Source organism: Drosophila mauritiana, chromosome 2L, assembly GCF_004382145.1.
Source record: "Drosophila mauritiana strain mau12 chromosome 2L, ASM438214v1, whole genome shotgun sequence".
NCBI classification, from domain to species: Eukaryota; Metazoa; Arthropoda; class Insecta; order Diptera; family Drosophilidae; genus Drosophila; species Drosophila mauritiana.
This window is the reverse complement of record NC_046667.1, coordinates 824,067-840,815: the sequence shown is the minus strand read 5'-3', so window position 1 is coordinate 840,815 and position 16,749 is coordinate 824,067. Positions and strand designations below refer to the sequence as shown.

Below are 16,749 nucleotides of genomic sequence, written 5' to 3'. Positions count from 1 at the left end.
CTCCTCCACGCCAGCAAACGATTAGATTATGTTTATAATAGTGCGGGGAGCAGACTCCGCGCGGAGATATCAAGTGTATTTGTTTTGCTTTGTTTTGCGTGGTTATGTCGTAGTCGATAATTAAATGGATAAATAACAAAAATGACTGTAGGAGCGTATTCCTCACTCTGGCTTTGTGGGTTGAGTGTCCTGGATCCAGGATCAGGATGTCTCACCTATGTATGTACATACACGAAATCGATATCTATGCGGATTGGTTACGATCGTACACATTTGCTTATGGTTAACGCGTGGATAATAGACATCATATCATATATCATATCATATCTCATATTACATGTTCGAGTGTTCTGATTAAAAGCGGCCTCTTTTCTCTGTGTACATAGGGAAGCTACAACTTTGCTTTAGAATATAGTATAATATGTGCACATGTACGGTATGTAAATATGTAATGTATTGCATGTTGACATCTAGATTTGCTCAAATCGAATCGAATGCAATGATGAGTTCTTGAGTTTCTCGTTAACATAGCCAATGCGGTAATTAAGCGTTAATTTAGTTAATTCAATTATATAAAAGTACAAAAAGGTCCTTTGGCCGTGGCTATATGTACGGGTCGCGTTGAACCAACCGATCTATATACACACGCTGGTCTGATCTAATCCAAAACTGAGTCTATAATTGAATATCCAAACCGAATTATATTGAACTACACGTCGCGCTGAGCTGAGCTGCCTACAAGTTAGCCTTGGTATATCTTTGTGTTGCATATGTGTGTTGTTGAATACGGGTAATATGAATGCTGAGATTTCTCTGCTCTAGTCCTGGACCTGCTTACGTGCCATTGGCTTTCGGCAGCGATCGCACCAGATACAGCTTTTCGCCCTGCTTGTTCGTGTAGATGGGCGCTCTTTGGTAGTGATCGACCAGTTGGTCCAGCGAGTGGAACTTCCTCTGCCCAATGCAGTACATATTCTGCTCCACGTGCACGCGGAAGTGCTTGTTGCGCCCTGGGGCCTTCAACGAAACCGAATAGTCTCCCATCTGGAAGGAAGGATGAATTCGTTAATACACACAAAAAATTCGTGCGGAACTATGTTATGGCAATTCAATTGCGGATTCCACTCACGTTAGTCTCACTGTCTCTGATGAGGAAGTCGCCATCGTGCCCGTGGCCGTTGAGCACCGTGTCGCACTGGCTACGGGTGATGGCTCCATAGTACCACGACTTGCCCGCGAGATTTGGCCGTTCGATTGGCTGGCCGGAGGATTGCGCCGCCGGCTTGTTACCCTCATTGCGTCGCTCCATGGAGTCGTTTCCTCCGCCACCTCCTGCGCCGCCATTACTTCCTCCTCCGTTTCCGTTTCCTGCACTGGCACTCGTATTGCGATAGGGCGTGGCCAGGTAGTCGTTCAACTCTTGGAGATAATTGCGTGGAACTAAACCGACTTGGCCCTGATTGTTGCGAGCTTTGTACCAGTCCGGATCGGAGGCTGGCCGATCCACGATCTCCAAGCGATCGCCCTTCTCGAACGAGAGCTCCTGGTCGTTGTTCGACGTGAAGCTGTACAGCGCGACCTATATAGTTGAAAATAATTGTTATTAGCCAATAATGACAACCTCTTAAGATGATGTGAATGGACTTATATTGAGAACACGTCCATATACTCACCACAATATCAAGCACGTTCTCGGCCATGGCGTAGGTGTGGATCTCGCCGTCGTTATCACAATCCTCCGTTGTGTAGTTGCTGGGGAACCAGCCGACGGAATTGCCGCTCTGTCCACGCCACCATCCGTCGTTGGACTTCTCCAGGATGAGGATTCGTGTGCCCTTGGTCAGCGAAAGTTCATCGGGCTGCTGGGCCTGATAGTTATACTTGACCACAGCCGTTCCGATGGCCTCTGCGGGATCTGGGGGCAGTCGGCGCGACATGGTTGGACTCTCGACCTGTCGCGAAGGCGAACAATTGGGCAGTGTCTTCGATCCGGAGCCCTTTTTCACCTTCTTCTTAATGCTGCACAGAAATCATAAATTAAAATATTCACGATCAGTATTGGGATTACGTTTTATGATTTGATTTGCGGTTTTAAGGTGGGTTAGACTAGCCCTAGTTGGTTTGGGTGTTAGTGGATCTTTAGTTTTTAGGGGCAGGGAGAGCTCGACAGACAACGAAATCAAAACGAATTTGTTGTTTCGAAATACAAAATACAAAAGCCGAAAGCAGTTATAAGTTAAATTACGATAACCAAAGCAAAAGGTGGAGGCGGGTATTTGAACGCGATAGAGATACAGATACATCTACGGATACGGATACAGATACAGATATAGAGGGCAAAATTCTGCTGAAATCAGAGCAAGAAGAACGCTTAGGTTTAGTCGGGCCAGGAATCTGACGCACCTGTCGAAGAGCGAGGGCTTCTCCTTCTTCACATAGTTGCTTGGCACGTAGCCGGACTGGTTGCGGCTGTTCTGGACGCGCCACCAGTGCTTGGAGTCGTCCAGCAGCAGGTAGCGCTCGTTCTTGCGCAGATCCAGCTCCTGGGCACCCTGCGCCGCATAGTCGTACTTGGCTACCACGTAGCAGACGTCGTCCTGAGATTTGCCTGCGGATTGAGTAACAGGAAGGGTTAGAAAAGTACCAAGTGCACACACAGTTAGAAAAGCAAAATGGGCCAGTATGACAGAACCTCAATTTCGTTAGCATAAGAATCCTAGATTGTTTTACTACACCAAATGCTTTTCTCGCTGTGAGGTTATTGTGTTGCAGTTGCTCACCGTGCTTCATGTTGCCCGCCATTGATTGGGTTCCAGCGTTGCCGGCGGCACTGCCACTGGAGGAGTTGCCGCTACCGCTTCCGTTGGCGCTTCCGCTGCCGTTGCCGCCGCAGTCGAGCGCTGGCTGGCCGAAGGTCACACTTTTGTGCTGGGCGCTGCAGGAGGAGGCGGTGGACAGGGTGCGGTGGTGGTGCAACTGCTGTTGCTGGGAGAGCGAAGAGTGCCGCTGGTGGTGGGCAGGTGAGCCGGGAACGGGCACGGGCACCTGGGGACGGTACTGGTAGATCTGATTCTGGTTCAGGTTCTGATTCTGGTTGAGATTCAGATTCTGGTGCTGCGGCAGCTGTGGCGGATGCTGCTGCTGCTGCGGATACTGCTGCGAACTGGCTGAGGAGTCGGGGATGTTGCGCACGAACCGCTGGGGGTGTTCCAACATTCCAGACTGGCTGCTCCTCCGCCGCGGGGGGATTCCTGCTCCTCCAGCTGGGACTGCCCTGGTGCTCCTGGTGCTGCTCCTGGAGGCAAGAGGCGGTGGCTCAGTGTTGGTGGACTTGGAGTTGGGGTTGGAGTTGATGAACAACAAGTCTTTGATGGTTTGGTTATGTGTTGCAGTTGCTCGCTGGCACTCTAAGCTTGCTGCAAATCGCCTCTAGCCAATGCATAATTGCTGTGGGCGTGGTTTCAGGGGGCGAATGGGCGTGAGCGTGGGCGGAAGCGCAGGCGTGGCAACGTAAACATAAGCAACGCAATAACATAAGCAACGAACGAAGAATGAAAGAAAAAGAGAGCAAATGATATATGCAAATTAGGCTTAATTGTTTAGCACTGAAGAAGCTAAAGAGCGTGAAAATGATTAGCTTAAAAAATACAATGCAAGTACTCAAACACGAAATACCAAATAGGAAATCAACTCAAAATTAGCCGAGAGATGAATGTTTGTTTTTGGGGTCAGCGAGCCGGCGATGAATATGAAGATGAATGAGTGGAGTGTTTGTGTTGTGATGATCATGATGATGATTATTTGAGCGGGAGATGGTTATGGGGGCTGAGGGGTCTGGCCATTCCAGTTGTGGGGCAATTAAAATCTGTGCAAGTGAAAGTTGCCTCCGCCTGACTCCACTCAATTGAATCCAATTGCCAGGCGAGCGAATGTGTAGCCATCGGGTATTGATTTGTTCACCGGGGCAGCCTCACCGAGGCTGGAGAACCAAAAACTCAAAATCCCGGCCATTTCAGGCCAAGAAAGACACAGAAATCAACTGAGACATTCGACCGCAATGAGTCACGAACGGGAATGGTCGGCGGTATTGGGAAATTGGTTTCTTGGCCGAGATTTACCGAGTGACATAAGGCAGTTAGCGGGCGGCAGAGAAGGTTATTCCGTTCAGAGATCTCTAGAGGCTTCCCGAGTTCGTTGGCCAGGTTGGCGAGCCAACAAAATCAAAGTCAATGTCATAGCCGAGGGCCATCTTTGGATAATTAAAAATCAATAAGTGTGGGCCACGCTGAGAAAACGCTCTACTCGGTCTTTGACTCTAGGCCAATCTTGGTTTCGCTTTTTAATGACTGTTAGGTCATACACGAGAGGCTGAGTCAGCTGAAAGTGTTTTCGAGAGCTCTACTACAATTCCATTCAATTCTGTCAGTTCGGTGCAATATCCATTAGCAACTGACCCATCCGTATATAACAAGAAATGCAGGCAAATTTGTTTCTCCGGTCAAATTCTAATCGAGCTTCCTGTTCGAATTGTTGCCATAATAATCTCAATGTGATAACGAGTGTTTTTGTTTATATTACCATCGATTAGTCAAAGGTTTTTGCGTTAGCTAGAGATACGGAGAAGTTCCATGTTCAACCGGAGAACTGGTCGCAAAGTGACTCACTATTGTGTGAATTGTTTGTGTTTTCCCTATTTTTTGAGCGGAGAAAGCGGGAGTGAAACCGTAACCGTAACCGAACCCAGATAGAAACGGAGAAAGAACCCGAAAAAGATTATGTTTGTGCAAATGCTCGAGTGATAAGGGGCGGTTCAGTTCGGTTCGCTTGGGGACTTGGTAAACATGAAACGCCTGGCTGGCTGGCTGCCAATGAACTGAAATGCACCACCGTCGGATTCGAAGTGGTGTTTGGATTTCTTTGGCTTGGCGATTGTTTTGTTATTGTTTGCGCTTGCATAAGCCCAACAGCCGAGACATTGACATTACACTGCTGATAAAAGCCGAAGAAATCGGAAGGAACTTACTGATAAGCTACTTGTTATCGTGAGAAATTGTCAAAAAATGTAATATGAACTTGAATAATTTCATAAGATTCACTAATGCTACTGCAAGAAATGAATATATATTTTTAAAGAATGACTAATGTGTTATGATTTCTTAGCTTCCCGTATGACAAACATATATGTTTTTTCCGGTGCACTCGTTCATTGTTTTCCTGACAGCAGTTCGTCTTTTCGCTGAGAGAAAGAAAGAGTTGCACGTGCTTGGGGGACAAGCCCACAAGTTTATGAGGCGGAAAGTTTGTTTCCCCGTGCTGTGTCTGCGTATTGGTTGAAGATCGGTTCCAGGCGAGGGAGTATAGCCACTGGTCCCCAAGAAAAGCCATCACGAACGAATCGGTGGCCCCGAAATGGGAGCATTTGGGTCTATAACATTGAGTTACGACTTGGGTGGATGGATGGGGCAGCCATGGAGGAGCTAAAATTGGGGCACTCTTATCTGGATCTCGGGGCGTGGGAGGCAAAGGGCAGCCTGTTTACATAAGATCACTCATTCAGGGGGCTGGGAGTCTACTCCCGAGTTGATTAAGTAGATGCTTTTGCTGGGGAATGGGATTCGAATGGGGTTTCGGTTTTGTTTTTTGTATTTTTCTGGCTTTTGTTGCCGAGGGAGTTTGCGACATTTGCCGGCCGTTTCGTTCAGAGATGCTGCGCATAATCTCTGCGAGGTGGTGGCTTTTTGGCAACGAGAGGGTGGACTTCTCGTCCTGCAAAGGATGGCAGGACTCGTTCCCAGTGTTGTTAAGAGTACAAGCTTTTGTACCTGGGACAGGCTTTTGAAAAACAATAGTACCTACTATAGTAGTATTTGGGCAAGGAACATATTTTATAGATCTATGGTAAGTGAAGCATCTTCGCGATTTATCTGTTACATCCATCTGGACAAGGGAAATGGTACATTCATACATATATATCGGTGGCACAGTTAGCCGTAAACACGACCATGGTTACCCAAAAAATGGTGATGGGAAGCGGAGGGCTAAGGGTTGCAGCACCGCCCACTGGGAGGGTGGTGGACCGAGGCAAAGGACTACGCACCACCAGGTGACGAGGGCGAGAGAAAGAGAGAGCGCAGGTCAAGAGAGAAAGAGAGAGAGCCGAGAGAGATTCGAACAGGAGCTAAAAAGGAGCAGCCGAATATTTTGTGTGTACCTACCGGAGACGAAGCGGTTGGACTGGCAACTCCTATATTCCTCCTGGATCTCCTTATCCTGGCACTCCTTATCCGTATCCGTATCCTTATCCGGGAAGTCGGAGTCAGTATTTCTCGGTCTTAACCCTTGGCAATCCTCAGGATTTGGGAGTGGAAGACATGGGCTAAGACACTGCTCCTGGAACTCCTGGAACGCACTCTATTTCACTTCCACTTTCCACTGGGCTATTGCACTTTACACACACTTAAAACACAACTTTAATTATAATACACCTAGCTGAGAGTGTGTTTGTGTGAGTGGGGCGGGGGTGAGCGTGTGTGTGTGTACATATGCTGCTGCCGCGATTGAAAAACACACAAATCCTGGCAAATAAACGCTTTACCACGCTTCTGATTACCGCACACGTTAACTGCGTTAAGTGGCAAATTGTTTGCACAATTTTGCAGCGCTCCCTTGCGGTTAACTAATTAAATTTTAATGATTTCGCCGGAGCCGTTTCTTTCACGTCGCCCATCCGATTTCGATATGCGGAAGGCGATTGCGATTGACCACGACCAGGGCTGTCAGGTGGCGTAACAGCGGTATTTCTTAGCCAACTATCGATACATACGTTGCGCGCTGTGCAACACTTGTCCGGTCATCGGATCTATCGATATAGAGAGGCGTTTTTGTTATGATTTTGGATTACATGGTTGGTTTTACCCGGAATACCATGCTGAAAACCCGGAGAATTCTGCTTGGCATCAGCAGATCGTACACAGCCACGGCGAAGAGGGGTGTGCTGGCGCAGGACAAGTCGAAGATAAAGGAGTACTCGCCGAAGACAACGGACAGCCATGAGCATCGAGTTTACGTGTGGGGCTTTCAGGAAACCGGCGCCCTCGGTCTCCAGACCAACGTCAAGAAGGCCAAGGAACGCTACACGGAGATGGTGCATCATCCCACCCGCTTGCAGTTCTCCAACAACAACGAAATCACGGACGTGGCCGCCGGCTACGGATTCACGGTCTACGCCGTGAATAGAGATGACGGAGAGACGCTCTTTGGCAGCGGTTTGAACACCGACTCCCAACTGGGTTTCCAGGTGAAGGGAAATCCCAATGATCCGGCCAACCTGGACGTGATCATCTATCCCACAGCCATTAAACTGCCGAGAGTCCAGGGAGAAACAGACGAGGACATGCGTGTGAAGAGCATGTCGGCGGGTAGAGCTCACTTGGTGGTTCTGACCCAAAACGGAACCATTTTCACCCTGGGAAACAATTCGTACGGCCAATGTGGCCGCTCCATCATCGAGGAGGAACGGTACAGCAAGAGCGCCCTGATCCACAGGATATCACAGGAAGATATATGCGGCAAGGAGGACGAGGTGGTCCAGGTGGAGTGCGGCCAGGACCACAGCATGTTTCTTACCAAAAAGGGACGCATTTACACATGTGGCTGGGGTGCGGATGGTCAAACAGGTCAGGGAAACTACCACACCGCCGGGCAGATAACCCTGATTGGAGGAGATGTGGAAAAGGAGAAGATTGTGCGGCTCAGCTGCTCCTCAGACTGCGTTTTGGCCCTTAACGAGGCGGGCGATGCCTTTGGTTGGGGCAATTCGGAGTACGGACAACTAGATGACTCAGAGCTGGCCGAAACCCAAATAAATATCCCCAGAGCTCTCAAACTAACGAAGTCCATCGGAAAAATCAAGGATGTGGCTGCGGGGGGCTCATTTTGCATGGCCCTCAACGACCAGGGTCTGGTGTACACCTGGGGCTTTGGCATCCTCGGCTTCGGACCCTTCGTGGAGCAAACATCCAAGCCACAGCATCTGTTGCCGCCTTTATTTGGACGAAATGACTTCAGCAACGAAACAACAGTGGTTTCCATCGGATGCGGCGTGTTTCACATGGGCGCCGTCAACTCGGACGGAGATCTCTTCATGTGGGGCAAGAACAGGTTCGGGCATCTGGGACTGGGCCACAAGAAGGACCAGTTCTTCCCCTTCAAGGCGGCCATCAACGGAAAGGTAACCAAAGTGGCCTACGGAGTGGATCACACCATTGCCTTGTGCAAGACGTTCTTCTAGACTAAGCTGTTTGTTTTAGATTAGTTAACTTAAAGTATACTCTAGTCGAAAATACCATTGCCAGTGGCAGCCCCACCAATAAAGATCACACTGCTAAAGATCACAAATTCGCGTTTAATACATGTAAGTAGTTTAAAGAACATTTAGATTAATTTACTTGTTTCTCTTACGCATGCTGATAGTTGCCGTGTTGTCCGCCCTCAGGTTGTTTTTGCTGTAAATAGCTTCGATCTGAATCCGTTCTATACATTAATTGTTAGAATAGAGTTTAAGAGCATATATATAAAATATGTACTTGGAATGCCGCAGTGTGTCTGTGCGCGTGTACCGATCCGTAATCCGATCCGATCTCTCCACATCCTCTCAATTCGCCCTCGAGGCTAATACATTTCACGTATTTGTCACAATTTCGTCGATCGCTTTTGATTGCGTTCTAGGTACATTTTCGTTATGCTTCCTTACTAGGGTCTATAATTTGCTAAACTCGCTTGGCCAATGATGATATATCCACCCGGAGTGGGTGTGTGTCCTGCTAACCAGTGGTAACCAGATCTAGACTTGTAGGCATGACTCTGTGTATGTATAAATCGATTCTAAGTAATAATTTGTCTAGGTTGTGTTATCATATGGGTGTTGTAGCTTAAAAGATCCTCCTTCTCCAAAGCTCAGGCCTGTTGCCTAGCCTCGTTGGCCTCGTAGGCATCCACCTCGGCGATGTTGGCCAAGTCGTACTCGATGACGCCCTTGCCCATGAACTCGGCGTACTTGGCTGACTCCGGCAGCGGATCGGCCGATCTCTTCGAGACTGCAATGGGTCGGGGAATGGGAATGGATCAGTAAGTTGCTGGCACCTCTAAGCCATTGGTACTCACCGCCTGAGACGAACTTCTCCATCATGTACACCTTCATATCGAAGCACTCGTTGGCAATCCGCTCCGAGATGAGCGAAACATCGGTGATGCGGGGCGTGACCACGCGCATCTGGCGCCGCACGCGCTCCGTATCTATGTTGTAGTAGCCAGTGCTCATCTTCTTCATGAGATCCACGAAGCTGGTCGGGGGCAGGGTCGTGTCCCGATCCAAGGGCATGATGAAGCACCGTCCGGTGGTGGTGTCGATAATGGCCGACTGGTTCTCCTTGAAGTCGTGCATGAAGCGACCTCTACGTCCATCCTTGAAGTCGGGCACGTCCACGCGTGCGTAGCCCTCGTCATCGCTGTCTCCGTCCAGTTCGATGTCCTCGCGGAAGTGGCTCTCGTCCAGCGATCCACTGTTGGGCATCGGTTGTGCGAGCTCGGGCAGCAAGGAGCGCCAGTTCAGGGCGAACGGTTCCACGGTGCGCGGGTAGACCCGCGCCATCTCCATCGAGTCCTCCGGATAGGGAATCTCGCACAGGGCGTGGTAGCGCATGCTGCTGTGCGACGGAGCGTACACTCGGTACAGGGTCCATCCGCCCAGGACACCCAGGAGCATCACGACCACGGCGATCAGGAACAGCAGAAAGGACTTAATGCAATGGTGCTGCGGCCGGTTGAAGACCATGGATTCCGCGTCGGCTTCATTGTCGCTGTAAGCGACCTTGGGCTGCAGGAGGAAAATGGGGGTTTAACAATATGGGATACTCCTTTAAGTCACTTGCAATTTCGGAGAAACAAGAAATTGCTATGGAAAGTAACAGTTTTATTTACAATCTGAAGCTATCTAAAATGACCGACTTGTTATATCGGTCTCCTTATCACCCATTGTTCCAGTGGAAAGTCATAAAAACGACGATAAGTCGTAGAAAAATACAAATAAAAGACAGTTGACTGAAATGTTGATAGTGGAAGTTCCACAAGTCGAAAGGTTTGAGCTTGCTGAATATTAATCACACATTTATATTTTCCGCCAGCTCAGCAAGATAATTTTTCACTGCAATGCCTTTTCTTGTTCTATAAACAATGCAAATTGCATTGCTAAGTCCAAATTGACTCTGAAGATACGTCGTTAGCGAGAGATTAGTCTGAGGGGTCAGAAGAGATCCACTTGCAACAAATTAATCAATTGAAGGCATTTGCATGCACTAGAGTGGACCTCATTCGCCTATGTAGTGTATAACTCATATGGAAATGAATATATATATATTGTATATATATCTCTGCATTTATTAATCGCTAATATTCAAGTTGCAAGATTAGTAATATCTCCACTGAATGCAGTGAACTGCTGGCTATGCGAATCGTATAAAACCGATACAACATGCAGATGGGCAAATATGCTGGGAGATGGGAGCTGGCAGCTGGGATTGATTAGGTGCCAAGCTGATAAGACACGACTTTCTCTGGATACCCGTGCACACGAATCGAGGTCAAAGTGCACAGCGCCAGCAGCACACAAAGGGCTGCAACTGGCACGGAAAGTGTCTTTCCCCAGCCGTCAGGGCCAATCTCCACCAGCAACAGGAAACCCCTCCGCGCTGACCTCGGGGAGCGAGCGAGCGAGTCCTTGGCGCGGAGAGCCCAGGAAAGTGAATGGGCACACGTCACTTGGAGTGGAGCAGGGGTTGCATGCGGGCAGTGGGTTTAGGGGAAGCACGGGGCCACAAGGACACCAAGGAGTGCGGAGCTTGGGCGGGGAAAAATCGATGGCGAGCTGCTGCTGCTGAGGCTGTAATTCGGAATGGATTCCGAATTAGTGATTCCGATTCGGAATCCATCCACCCACCCACCACGAGACTTGTGGCTCTCGGGCCGCAGGACGAAGGACACGGAGGTGGGCAGGGCGCGAGGGGCGGACAAGGACACAGCACGATTGCGCAAAAATAAGGACACATATCGCAGATGCGATGCCAAGCAAAACTCACTGCGATTAGGGAACCATGGTGCATGAGCGCCTCGTCGTTGAGGTTCATGGGCAGGGGCACCTTCTCCTGGTCCGTGGGCTGTCCCCGCAGTTTTCCCAGAATTGTCATGGCTGCTCGTATGCTGTGTTCTCGATGTCTCCGCACGACCAACTTGTTTGTTTTTACTGAAAATTTAGTGCGCAATTGTTGACGAGCTGAAATCTCGATCCAGACAAGCCAGTGTGACCAGCTCTTATTCTCCGTAGTGCCTTTCGAAAGATGTGGCCAAAAGTGAGGCAACTCTAGAGTGGTTGCGAACTTGGGAAAGACGACGATTCGCCGCCCAAAAATTCGAAACTTGAATCCGAATAAAAAATTGTACAAATTTGTTATCTTACAAACGAAAAAACAAGATACATTTATATTTTTGGAGAAAACCCAAAACGAATTGTTTACTTTTATCTTATGGAAGTTTATTTCGCTGATAACACAATACGTTCTACTGGCAGTTTTAGGGACTTTTTTCGAAAATGCGAATGAGTTTTTTAACATAGAATGATTGAAACGTTCGCCTGCGGCAGTTGGGAACCTACGACCTCTGGACTACGCAGCGGACCATGCAGACCGCTTTCGACCTTTATTTCTGCACTCTTACAGTCTAATCATACAGAGCAGAGCGTCCTACTTATGACTATGTTGGTTGGAGAGGAAGGCGAGGTGGCCCTTGGGACACTTGTTCGCGTAGTGGCCCTTGTTCCCGCACTTGTAGCAGGTGATCTCCTCCAGGGGCGTGGGCACCTTGACGAAGCCGGGACCATGCGGCTGACTGTGGTGATTGGATTGCATGTCTTCCGCGCCTTCGTTGTGGCCGGAGTAGCCGCCCGAGTGTCCGCCGGAGTGATCCATAGCGTTGATATTGTTGCGGTGCTCCAGGCTGCCCACATACTGCTTGCACGAGTTGGCCTTGTGGCCCAGCTCGCCGCAATAGTGGCACGTGGGCAGTTTCTTGTGCAGCTGATCCTTACCCAGTTCCGCAAGTGGGGGCAGCTCGAAGTGGGGATGCATGTGCTTGCAGGACGGGCCCTCGGGGCAGAAGCCGGCCAGGTAGTCCATGCACAGGACTCGGCGCAGATGCTGGTGCCGGCAGTGGGGACCGTGGCGGCAGAAGCCTCTCTTGTACCAGGGACAGTCCTTCACCTTGCTCTGCGGGTCGATGTGCAGAAAGGGGCACTCTTTGTTGTGGCAGGCGTTGAACCTCGAGTAGAAGTAGCACTCGGGCATCTTGGTCATGTCATACTCGTGCAGGAACTCGCACTGGTCGCCCTTCTTGCACAGTCCTCTCAGCCAGTGCTTGCACACGATAGTCCTGTCCCCGCGAATGTGTCGGAAGGGACAGGCGCTCCCTTTGTCGCACTCCTGCCCGTTCCTGGTGATGAAATTGCAGACCGCCGCGATGGACTTGTCCATGCCGTAGAACGGCAGCGGGATGGCGCCCACCTGCTCGATGAGGTCCCGCTCAGCCTTGAACTGCAGCCCACTCACGTTGGCCAAAAGGATGTCCATCTCTGACGGATTCGCCGATGCTCGAATGGATGAGGAAAAACTCAAAAATCTGGTAAACAATGCAGTTTCCTTCTTCTTTTTTGCGCGTGTTTTGTTGTTTCAGTGCGAATAGTGCTGACACGCAACCGGCGTTATCGATATCGATAATTCGCAAGGCGAGACAGGCATGGCCGTCTGGCTTTTTATTAGCCAAATCTGTCCACATCAGGAAATAGATATTTGTATATAAATATTTTTAATCTCCAAATGTTTTTAATTTGAGATTAGTTATAGTAAAAATACTTGTTTTTATGACCTTATATAACTCAACCACCAGTAATAATATTTTAGCTATTTAGCTACAAAAGTCAGTTGGTACTGGTCAGCACTGTTGGCGGCTAAAGCATTGAATATAAATTAAGTATCCGCCCCGTTAGTGTTGTTGATAAAACGGCTTATCTACACTTGGACGAGCCAGTTTCTAAAAGTGCACTTACACTTACACACTTGAATTGCTTCGAAATTAAAACATTAAACACTGAGTAAATTCGATGATGCACCACCCCCGCCGCCAGAGGCCGATAGTCAGCTGGTATCGATCACTTGTTTACAACTTTTCGCAATGTTTATAACGTAAGCAATCCGCGTGAAGAGCCATTAGTTAATTTGGGAGCGAGGAACTAAAAAATGAGGAGCGAGCGCCGCTGAAGAACCCAACCCAACCAACACCCCACGTAGTCCACCCACTCCAAAGGTCAAATGCTGCCTACTTACGAGCGCTTCAGTGATCCCAAAAGCGTCCTCTTCCGGCTTCCCTTCGCGAGACTGGCACTGGTGGCTCTTAGTTTGCCCCTGGGAGGATTCTTCTTCTGCGTGATTTGGTCTCTGACCTTTGACTTCGTTAGGAGCACCTACACCCACTGCGATGTGACCAACTATCTGCCCTCAGTCTCGGCGGCCATTGGGAACTATGAGCCCCAAAAAACTGTCTGGAGACTGGCCATCTTTCTGCATTTACCGCTCCGTTTGGCAGTGGCCAAAATCTACTTGGAGCACTATCGGGAACACATCCGCCGGAGCAGAAGATTGCTGGGCATCCTGGCCTGCTTCTTGAACGTCGTGGAGGATCTGGCCCTCTTCTGCTTGTCGTTTTGGACCTCTGCGGATCACTATGAGACCCACAGAAACGCGTTTGTGGTGTTCATTGCCTGCTCCGAGTGCTATATGCTGGTTTCCTACCTGCTGAACAGGAATATACGGAAGACCGTGCTCTTGCCGCACGAGGAGAAGTCGCTGAGGTACAAGAGGAATCTGTTCTTGGTAAATGTGATGGCCTTTGGCTTGGCAGGATACTGCTTCGTGAGGCACAACTCACATTGCGAGGCGGGAGGTCAGTGGGAATCGGCTGTGAGTCCCCTATTGTCTAATAATGAACCTTTTCTTTCCGCAGTCTACACCTTCTTCGCGTTGTTCGAGTACATCGTGGTGCTGACCAACATGGGCTTCCACATGACCTCCTACTGGGACTTCTACGCCCTGAACGTGGTGTGTGATGCCAAGCACGGTCTCTATCTATCACAATCGTAGACCAATGAACTAGATCAATTCCAGCCTGCGCCGCCATTTCAGCCAGCCAGTCATCCTCGAGTATTGTGTACATACGCGGTATTAGCTTAAGCTCAATGTTTACTTAATTTTACCAAAAGGAAATTGCTTCCGAGGGATTCCGAGAGGAGACGATTCAGTATGACAGGATCTGATGCATACACACGCTTTTAGCTTTAGGCTCTAACACGATTTTACACCTAAAGGATCTAGTTAAATTCGAACCGAGTTCCATCATTTTGTAGTGCATTATTTATACACATGCTCAGTTAGGAACAAGGCTTCAATAAGGTTTTATTTTATACGTACTGAATTTGCTTTTATTGGCTTTTAATGTTCTAATTCATTATTTTGTAAGTTTAAAATTGTATTTATTAGAATTCAGATAAATGAACTTTTTAATTGCTTCCAATTGTGTGTACACCTTTTAATTGATTGTACACCTTTTAATATGCTTGGTATGCATATTTAAGTACTGTTGAGATTGAACCGTCTTAGTTTTATGTGTCATTATTTCAGTGTTTTAGTTTGTCTAGAGATAGAAAAGAAGGTGTAGCATTGCCTGACCGAATTGTCCTAGATTAACCTTTTCTTGAATGATGCACTTTCTGGAGGATCAAGCCAATCTGTTGCCCAGCTCCATCAAGGATTTGCAGGCGAGGCGTCATTTCCGCGTCTCAGTTGGTCCTATTCTCGCACTCGGGCTTCTGCAATTGCCCGTGTGCATGGCATACAACCTGGTGATGGCCATCACAACGGACTTTCAGTCCACCACGTATACCACCTGTAATGCCTTCAACATCTTTCCCACCACATCGGCAGCTGCCAAGTCTCAGCACAAAGTGTGGGCTCTGGCTTGCTGGCTGGAGTTCCCATTTCTCATTGCCAGTGCATGGCTGCAGTTCCGCTTCTATCGGAGGAATCTGCGCAGGCCGGTCCGCAGTGTCGGCTGCCTGATGGCCATCATTATGGCTGTCAGTAGTTCCAGCGTACTGCTATGGGGCACCTTTCCCCAAGAGGATGGCGACTCATTGCTGCATATAACCATCGCCGTGTCGCTATTCGTATCGTGTGCCATTTATATGGCAGGTTCCTTTGTGTGCGCCAAGTACTATATGAGCGATAGGAGCGGGCAGCTGCATGAGGAATTCACCTTGCGGCTAAAGAGCGGGCTGGTGTTCACCTACTACGTCTGGGTGGTGGTCATGTGGATATTTTACTTTATACATCAGAAGTTTTGCTTTCCCTTGGGTGAGTAGAATCTAACCGAATGGAAGGATGTTTACAATTCTAATGCCCGGGTCCTCTGCAGCCTACTCCGTATTCGGTATGGGCGAGTTCATCTCCTGTGAGTGCTTCTTTATCTACCTGTGCACGGCCTACTTTGATTTCTACCACGTCTACATATGCTACGACCAACGTTTGGGTTTCTTTCTCAGCGAGATGTAAACACTTTCCAATTCCTTATGAAATGTATTAAACAAAAACATGCAAAAAACACAAAAGGAATGCTTAACGTTACGTCTCGTAGATGCGCACCAGGTCGTCCAGACTAATGGGATACTGGGTGACCGGGCAGGTGCCGTGCTCCTTCATGTGGCTAACGATGCACTTCCAGCAAAAGACGTAGCCGGAAACGGAGCAGGCAGTGGGCGTCTGGATGGATAGCAGGCAGACTGGGCACTTGCCCCTCTGGGGAAGGCTCTGCTGTACTTCCTTGGGCAGCTGCTTTCTCGGCATCGCTTCGGGATTTATCAGAGTTCCACCCACTTTCCGCCGCTGGTCGTTGGAGTACCACCACTGGACGAACTGCAGGAAGAAGGCCAAGACCTCCAACATCTTTAGGACCACGTAGGTCCACTGATCCTCCTTAGGAGGTTCGCTGGGATAGCGAAGGGTCAGCCCCAAAAATCTGAAGATGGGCGAGTGGTTTGAGGCGTACTTCACGAGGTATAGGAATGTATACGCCGCCTTGGCGGCATGAAAAGCATGAAATGCGCTTAGAAGGCGTTGCTCCCAGGGACTGGTGTCCTCGTGCCTGATGATCCTGCTCCTTAACTTCCGCTCCACGTAAGGCATGAAGGTTAGCAGTGTGGCAGAGGCGAACTGCTGCCTGCGGTTCAGCAGATCCCCTGTGGTTGTGACCGTCCTTTGCAATCCGTAGAAGCTCTCCCCGAAGGAGGAGGCCCTCTTGCGCAGATACAGGTACTGCAGCATCCAAGTCAGCAAGGGCGACAGCTCCTCCCGAATCCTCAAACTTCCCCAGAGTTTAAAGTCCAGCCGCAATCCGAAGTAGTCGAATATCTTGCTCAGTGCCGGGTAAATCAGGTTGTCCAGCGTCTCCGCCGCCGAAATTTCGAAGATCGAAGGCACATTTTGAAGGTTCTGGCGCACATTGGCCGCTTCTGCCATTGTGTTTATAGCATTTAAATAAATTGAATCAAATTCGAATACAAATTGTGTTGTTGTTCTTATCAGTACTGTTGTTATC

At 49.0% G+C, this 16,749-nt stretch overlaps 7 protein-coding genes across 10 annotated transcripts; 3 read left to right on the top strand and 4 right to left on the bottom strand.

Moving 5' to 3' along the window:
* Positions 1 to 652: 652 nt before the first annotated feature.
* On the bottom strand, positions 653 to 6,745 carry LOC117150930 (cytoplasmic protein NCK1). Of its 2 annotated transcripts, none has more exons than XM_033318092.1 (6): positions 6,216 to 6,745; positions 2,781 to 3,447; positions 2,404 to 2,608; positions 1,674 to 2,019; positions 1,130 to 1,579; positions 653 to 1,044 (listed from the first exon to the last, which is right to left on the bottom strand). In XM_033318092.1, the coding sequence occupies exons 2-6, from the start codon at positions 3,214 to 3,216 to the stop codon at positions 835 to 837; spliced, it is 1,647 nt and encodes a 548-aa protein (XP_033173983.1). In that variant the 5' UTR covers positions 3,217 to 3,447; positions 6,216 to 6,745; the 3' UTR covers positions 653 to 834. The 2 variants fall into 2 exon arrangements, with proteins under 2 accessions (XP_033173983.1, XP_033173984.1); XM_033318093.1 differs by having other exon boundaries at positions 2,781 to 3,295.
* A 113-nt stretch (positions 6,746 to 6,858) lies between these two features.
* On the top strand, positions 6,859 to 8,560 carry LOC117138418 (RCC1-like G exchanging factor-like protein). The gene has a single exon (XM_033300519.1). The coding sequence runs from the start codon at positions 6,887 to 6,889 to the stop codon at positions 8,288 to 8,290; it is 1,404 nt and encodes a 467-aa protein (XP_033156410.1). The 5' UTR covers positions 6,859 to 6,886; the 3' UTR covers positions 8,291 to 8,560.
* LOC117138423 (integral membrane protein 2B) lies at positions 8,385 to 11,364 on the bottom strand. 3 transcript variants are annotated; one of them, XR_004459200.1, is made up of 4 exons: positions 11,133 to 11,364; positions 9,163 to 9,874; positions 8,586 to 9,095; positions 8,385 to 8,532 (listed from the first exon to the last, which is right to left on the bottom strand). XR_004459200.1 is itself a non-coding variant. In XM_033300533.1 (3 exons), exons 1-3 carry the CDS (start codon positions 11,238 to 11,240, stop codon positions 8,956 to 8,958), a joined length of 960 nt encoding a protein of 319 aa, XP_033156424.1. In that variant the 5' UTR covers positions 11,241 to 11,364; the 3' UTR covers positions 8,385 to 8,955. The 3 variants fall into 3 exon arrangements, 1 of the variants encoding a protein (XP_033156424.1); XR_004459201.1 differs by having other exon boundaries at positions 8,385 to 8,504; XM_033300533.1 differs by having other exon boundaries at positions 8,385 to 9,095.
* A 198-nt stretch (positions 11,365 to 11,562) lies between these two features.
* Positions 11,563 to 12,792, bottom strand: LOC117138437 (cleavage and polyadenylation specificity factor subunit 4). Its single transcript, XM_033300550.1, has one exon. It carries the CDS (start codon positions 12,672 to 12,674, stop codon positions 11,793 to 11,795), a length of 882 nt encoding a protein of 293 aa, XP_033156441.1. The 5' UTR covers positions 12,675 to 12,792; the 3' UTR covers positions 11,563 to 11,792.
* Positions 12,793 to 13,206: 414 nt separating this feature from the next.
* Positions 13,207 to 14,670, top strand: LOC117147120 (post-GPI attachment to proteins factor 2). The gene is made up of 2 exons (XM_033313890.1): positions 13,207 to 14,043; positions 14,104 to 14,670. Exons 1-2 carry the CDS (start codon positions 13,413 to 13,415, stop codon positions 14,238 to 14,240), a joined length of 768 nt encoding a protein of 255 aa, XP_033169781.1. The 5' UTR covers positions 13,207 to 13,412; the 3' UTR covers positions 14,241 to 14,670.
* Positions 14,671 to 14,849: 179 nt separating this feature from the next.
* LOC117147110 (post-GPI attachment to proteins factor 2) lies at positions 14,850 to 15,726 on the top strand. Its single transcript, XM_033313882.1, has 2 exons — positions 14,850 to 15,509; positions 15,571 to 15,726. Exons 1-2 carry the CDS (start codon positions 14,855 to 14,857, stop codon positions 15,705 to 15,707), a joined length of 792 nt encoding a protein of 263 aa, XP_033169773.1. The 5' UTR covers positions 14,850 to 14,854; the 3' UTR covers positions 15,708 to 15,726.
* On the bottom strand, positions 15,719 to 16,745 carry LOC117147101 (peroxisome assembly protein 12). The gene has a single exon (XM_033313871.1). The coding sequence runs from the start codon at positions 16,668 to 16,670 to the stop codon at positions 15,777 to 15,779; it is 894 nt and encodes a 297-aa protein (XP_033169762.1). The 5' UTR covers positions 16,671 to 16,745; the 3' UTR covers positions 15,719 to 15,776.
* Between the last annotated feature and the right edge of the window lie 4 nt (positions 16,746 to 16,749).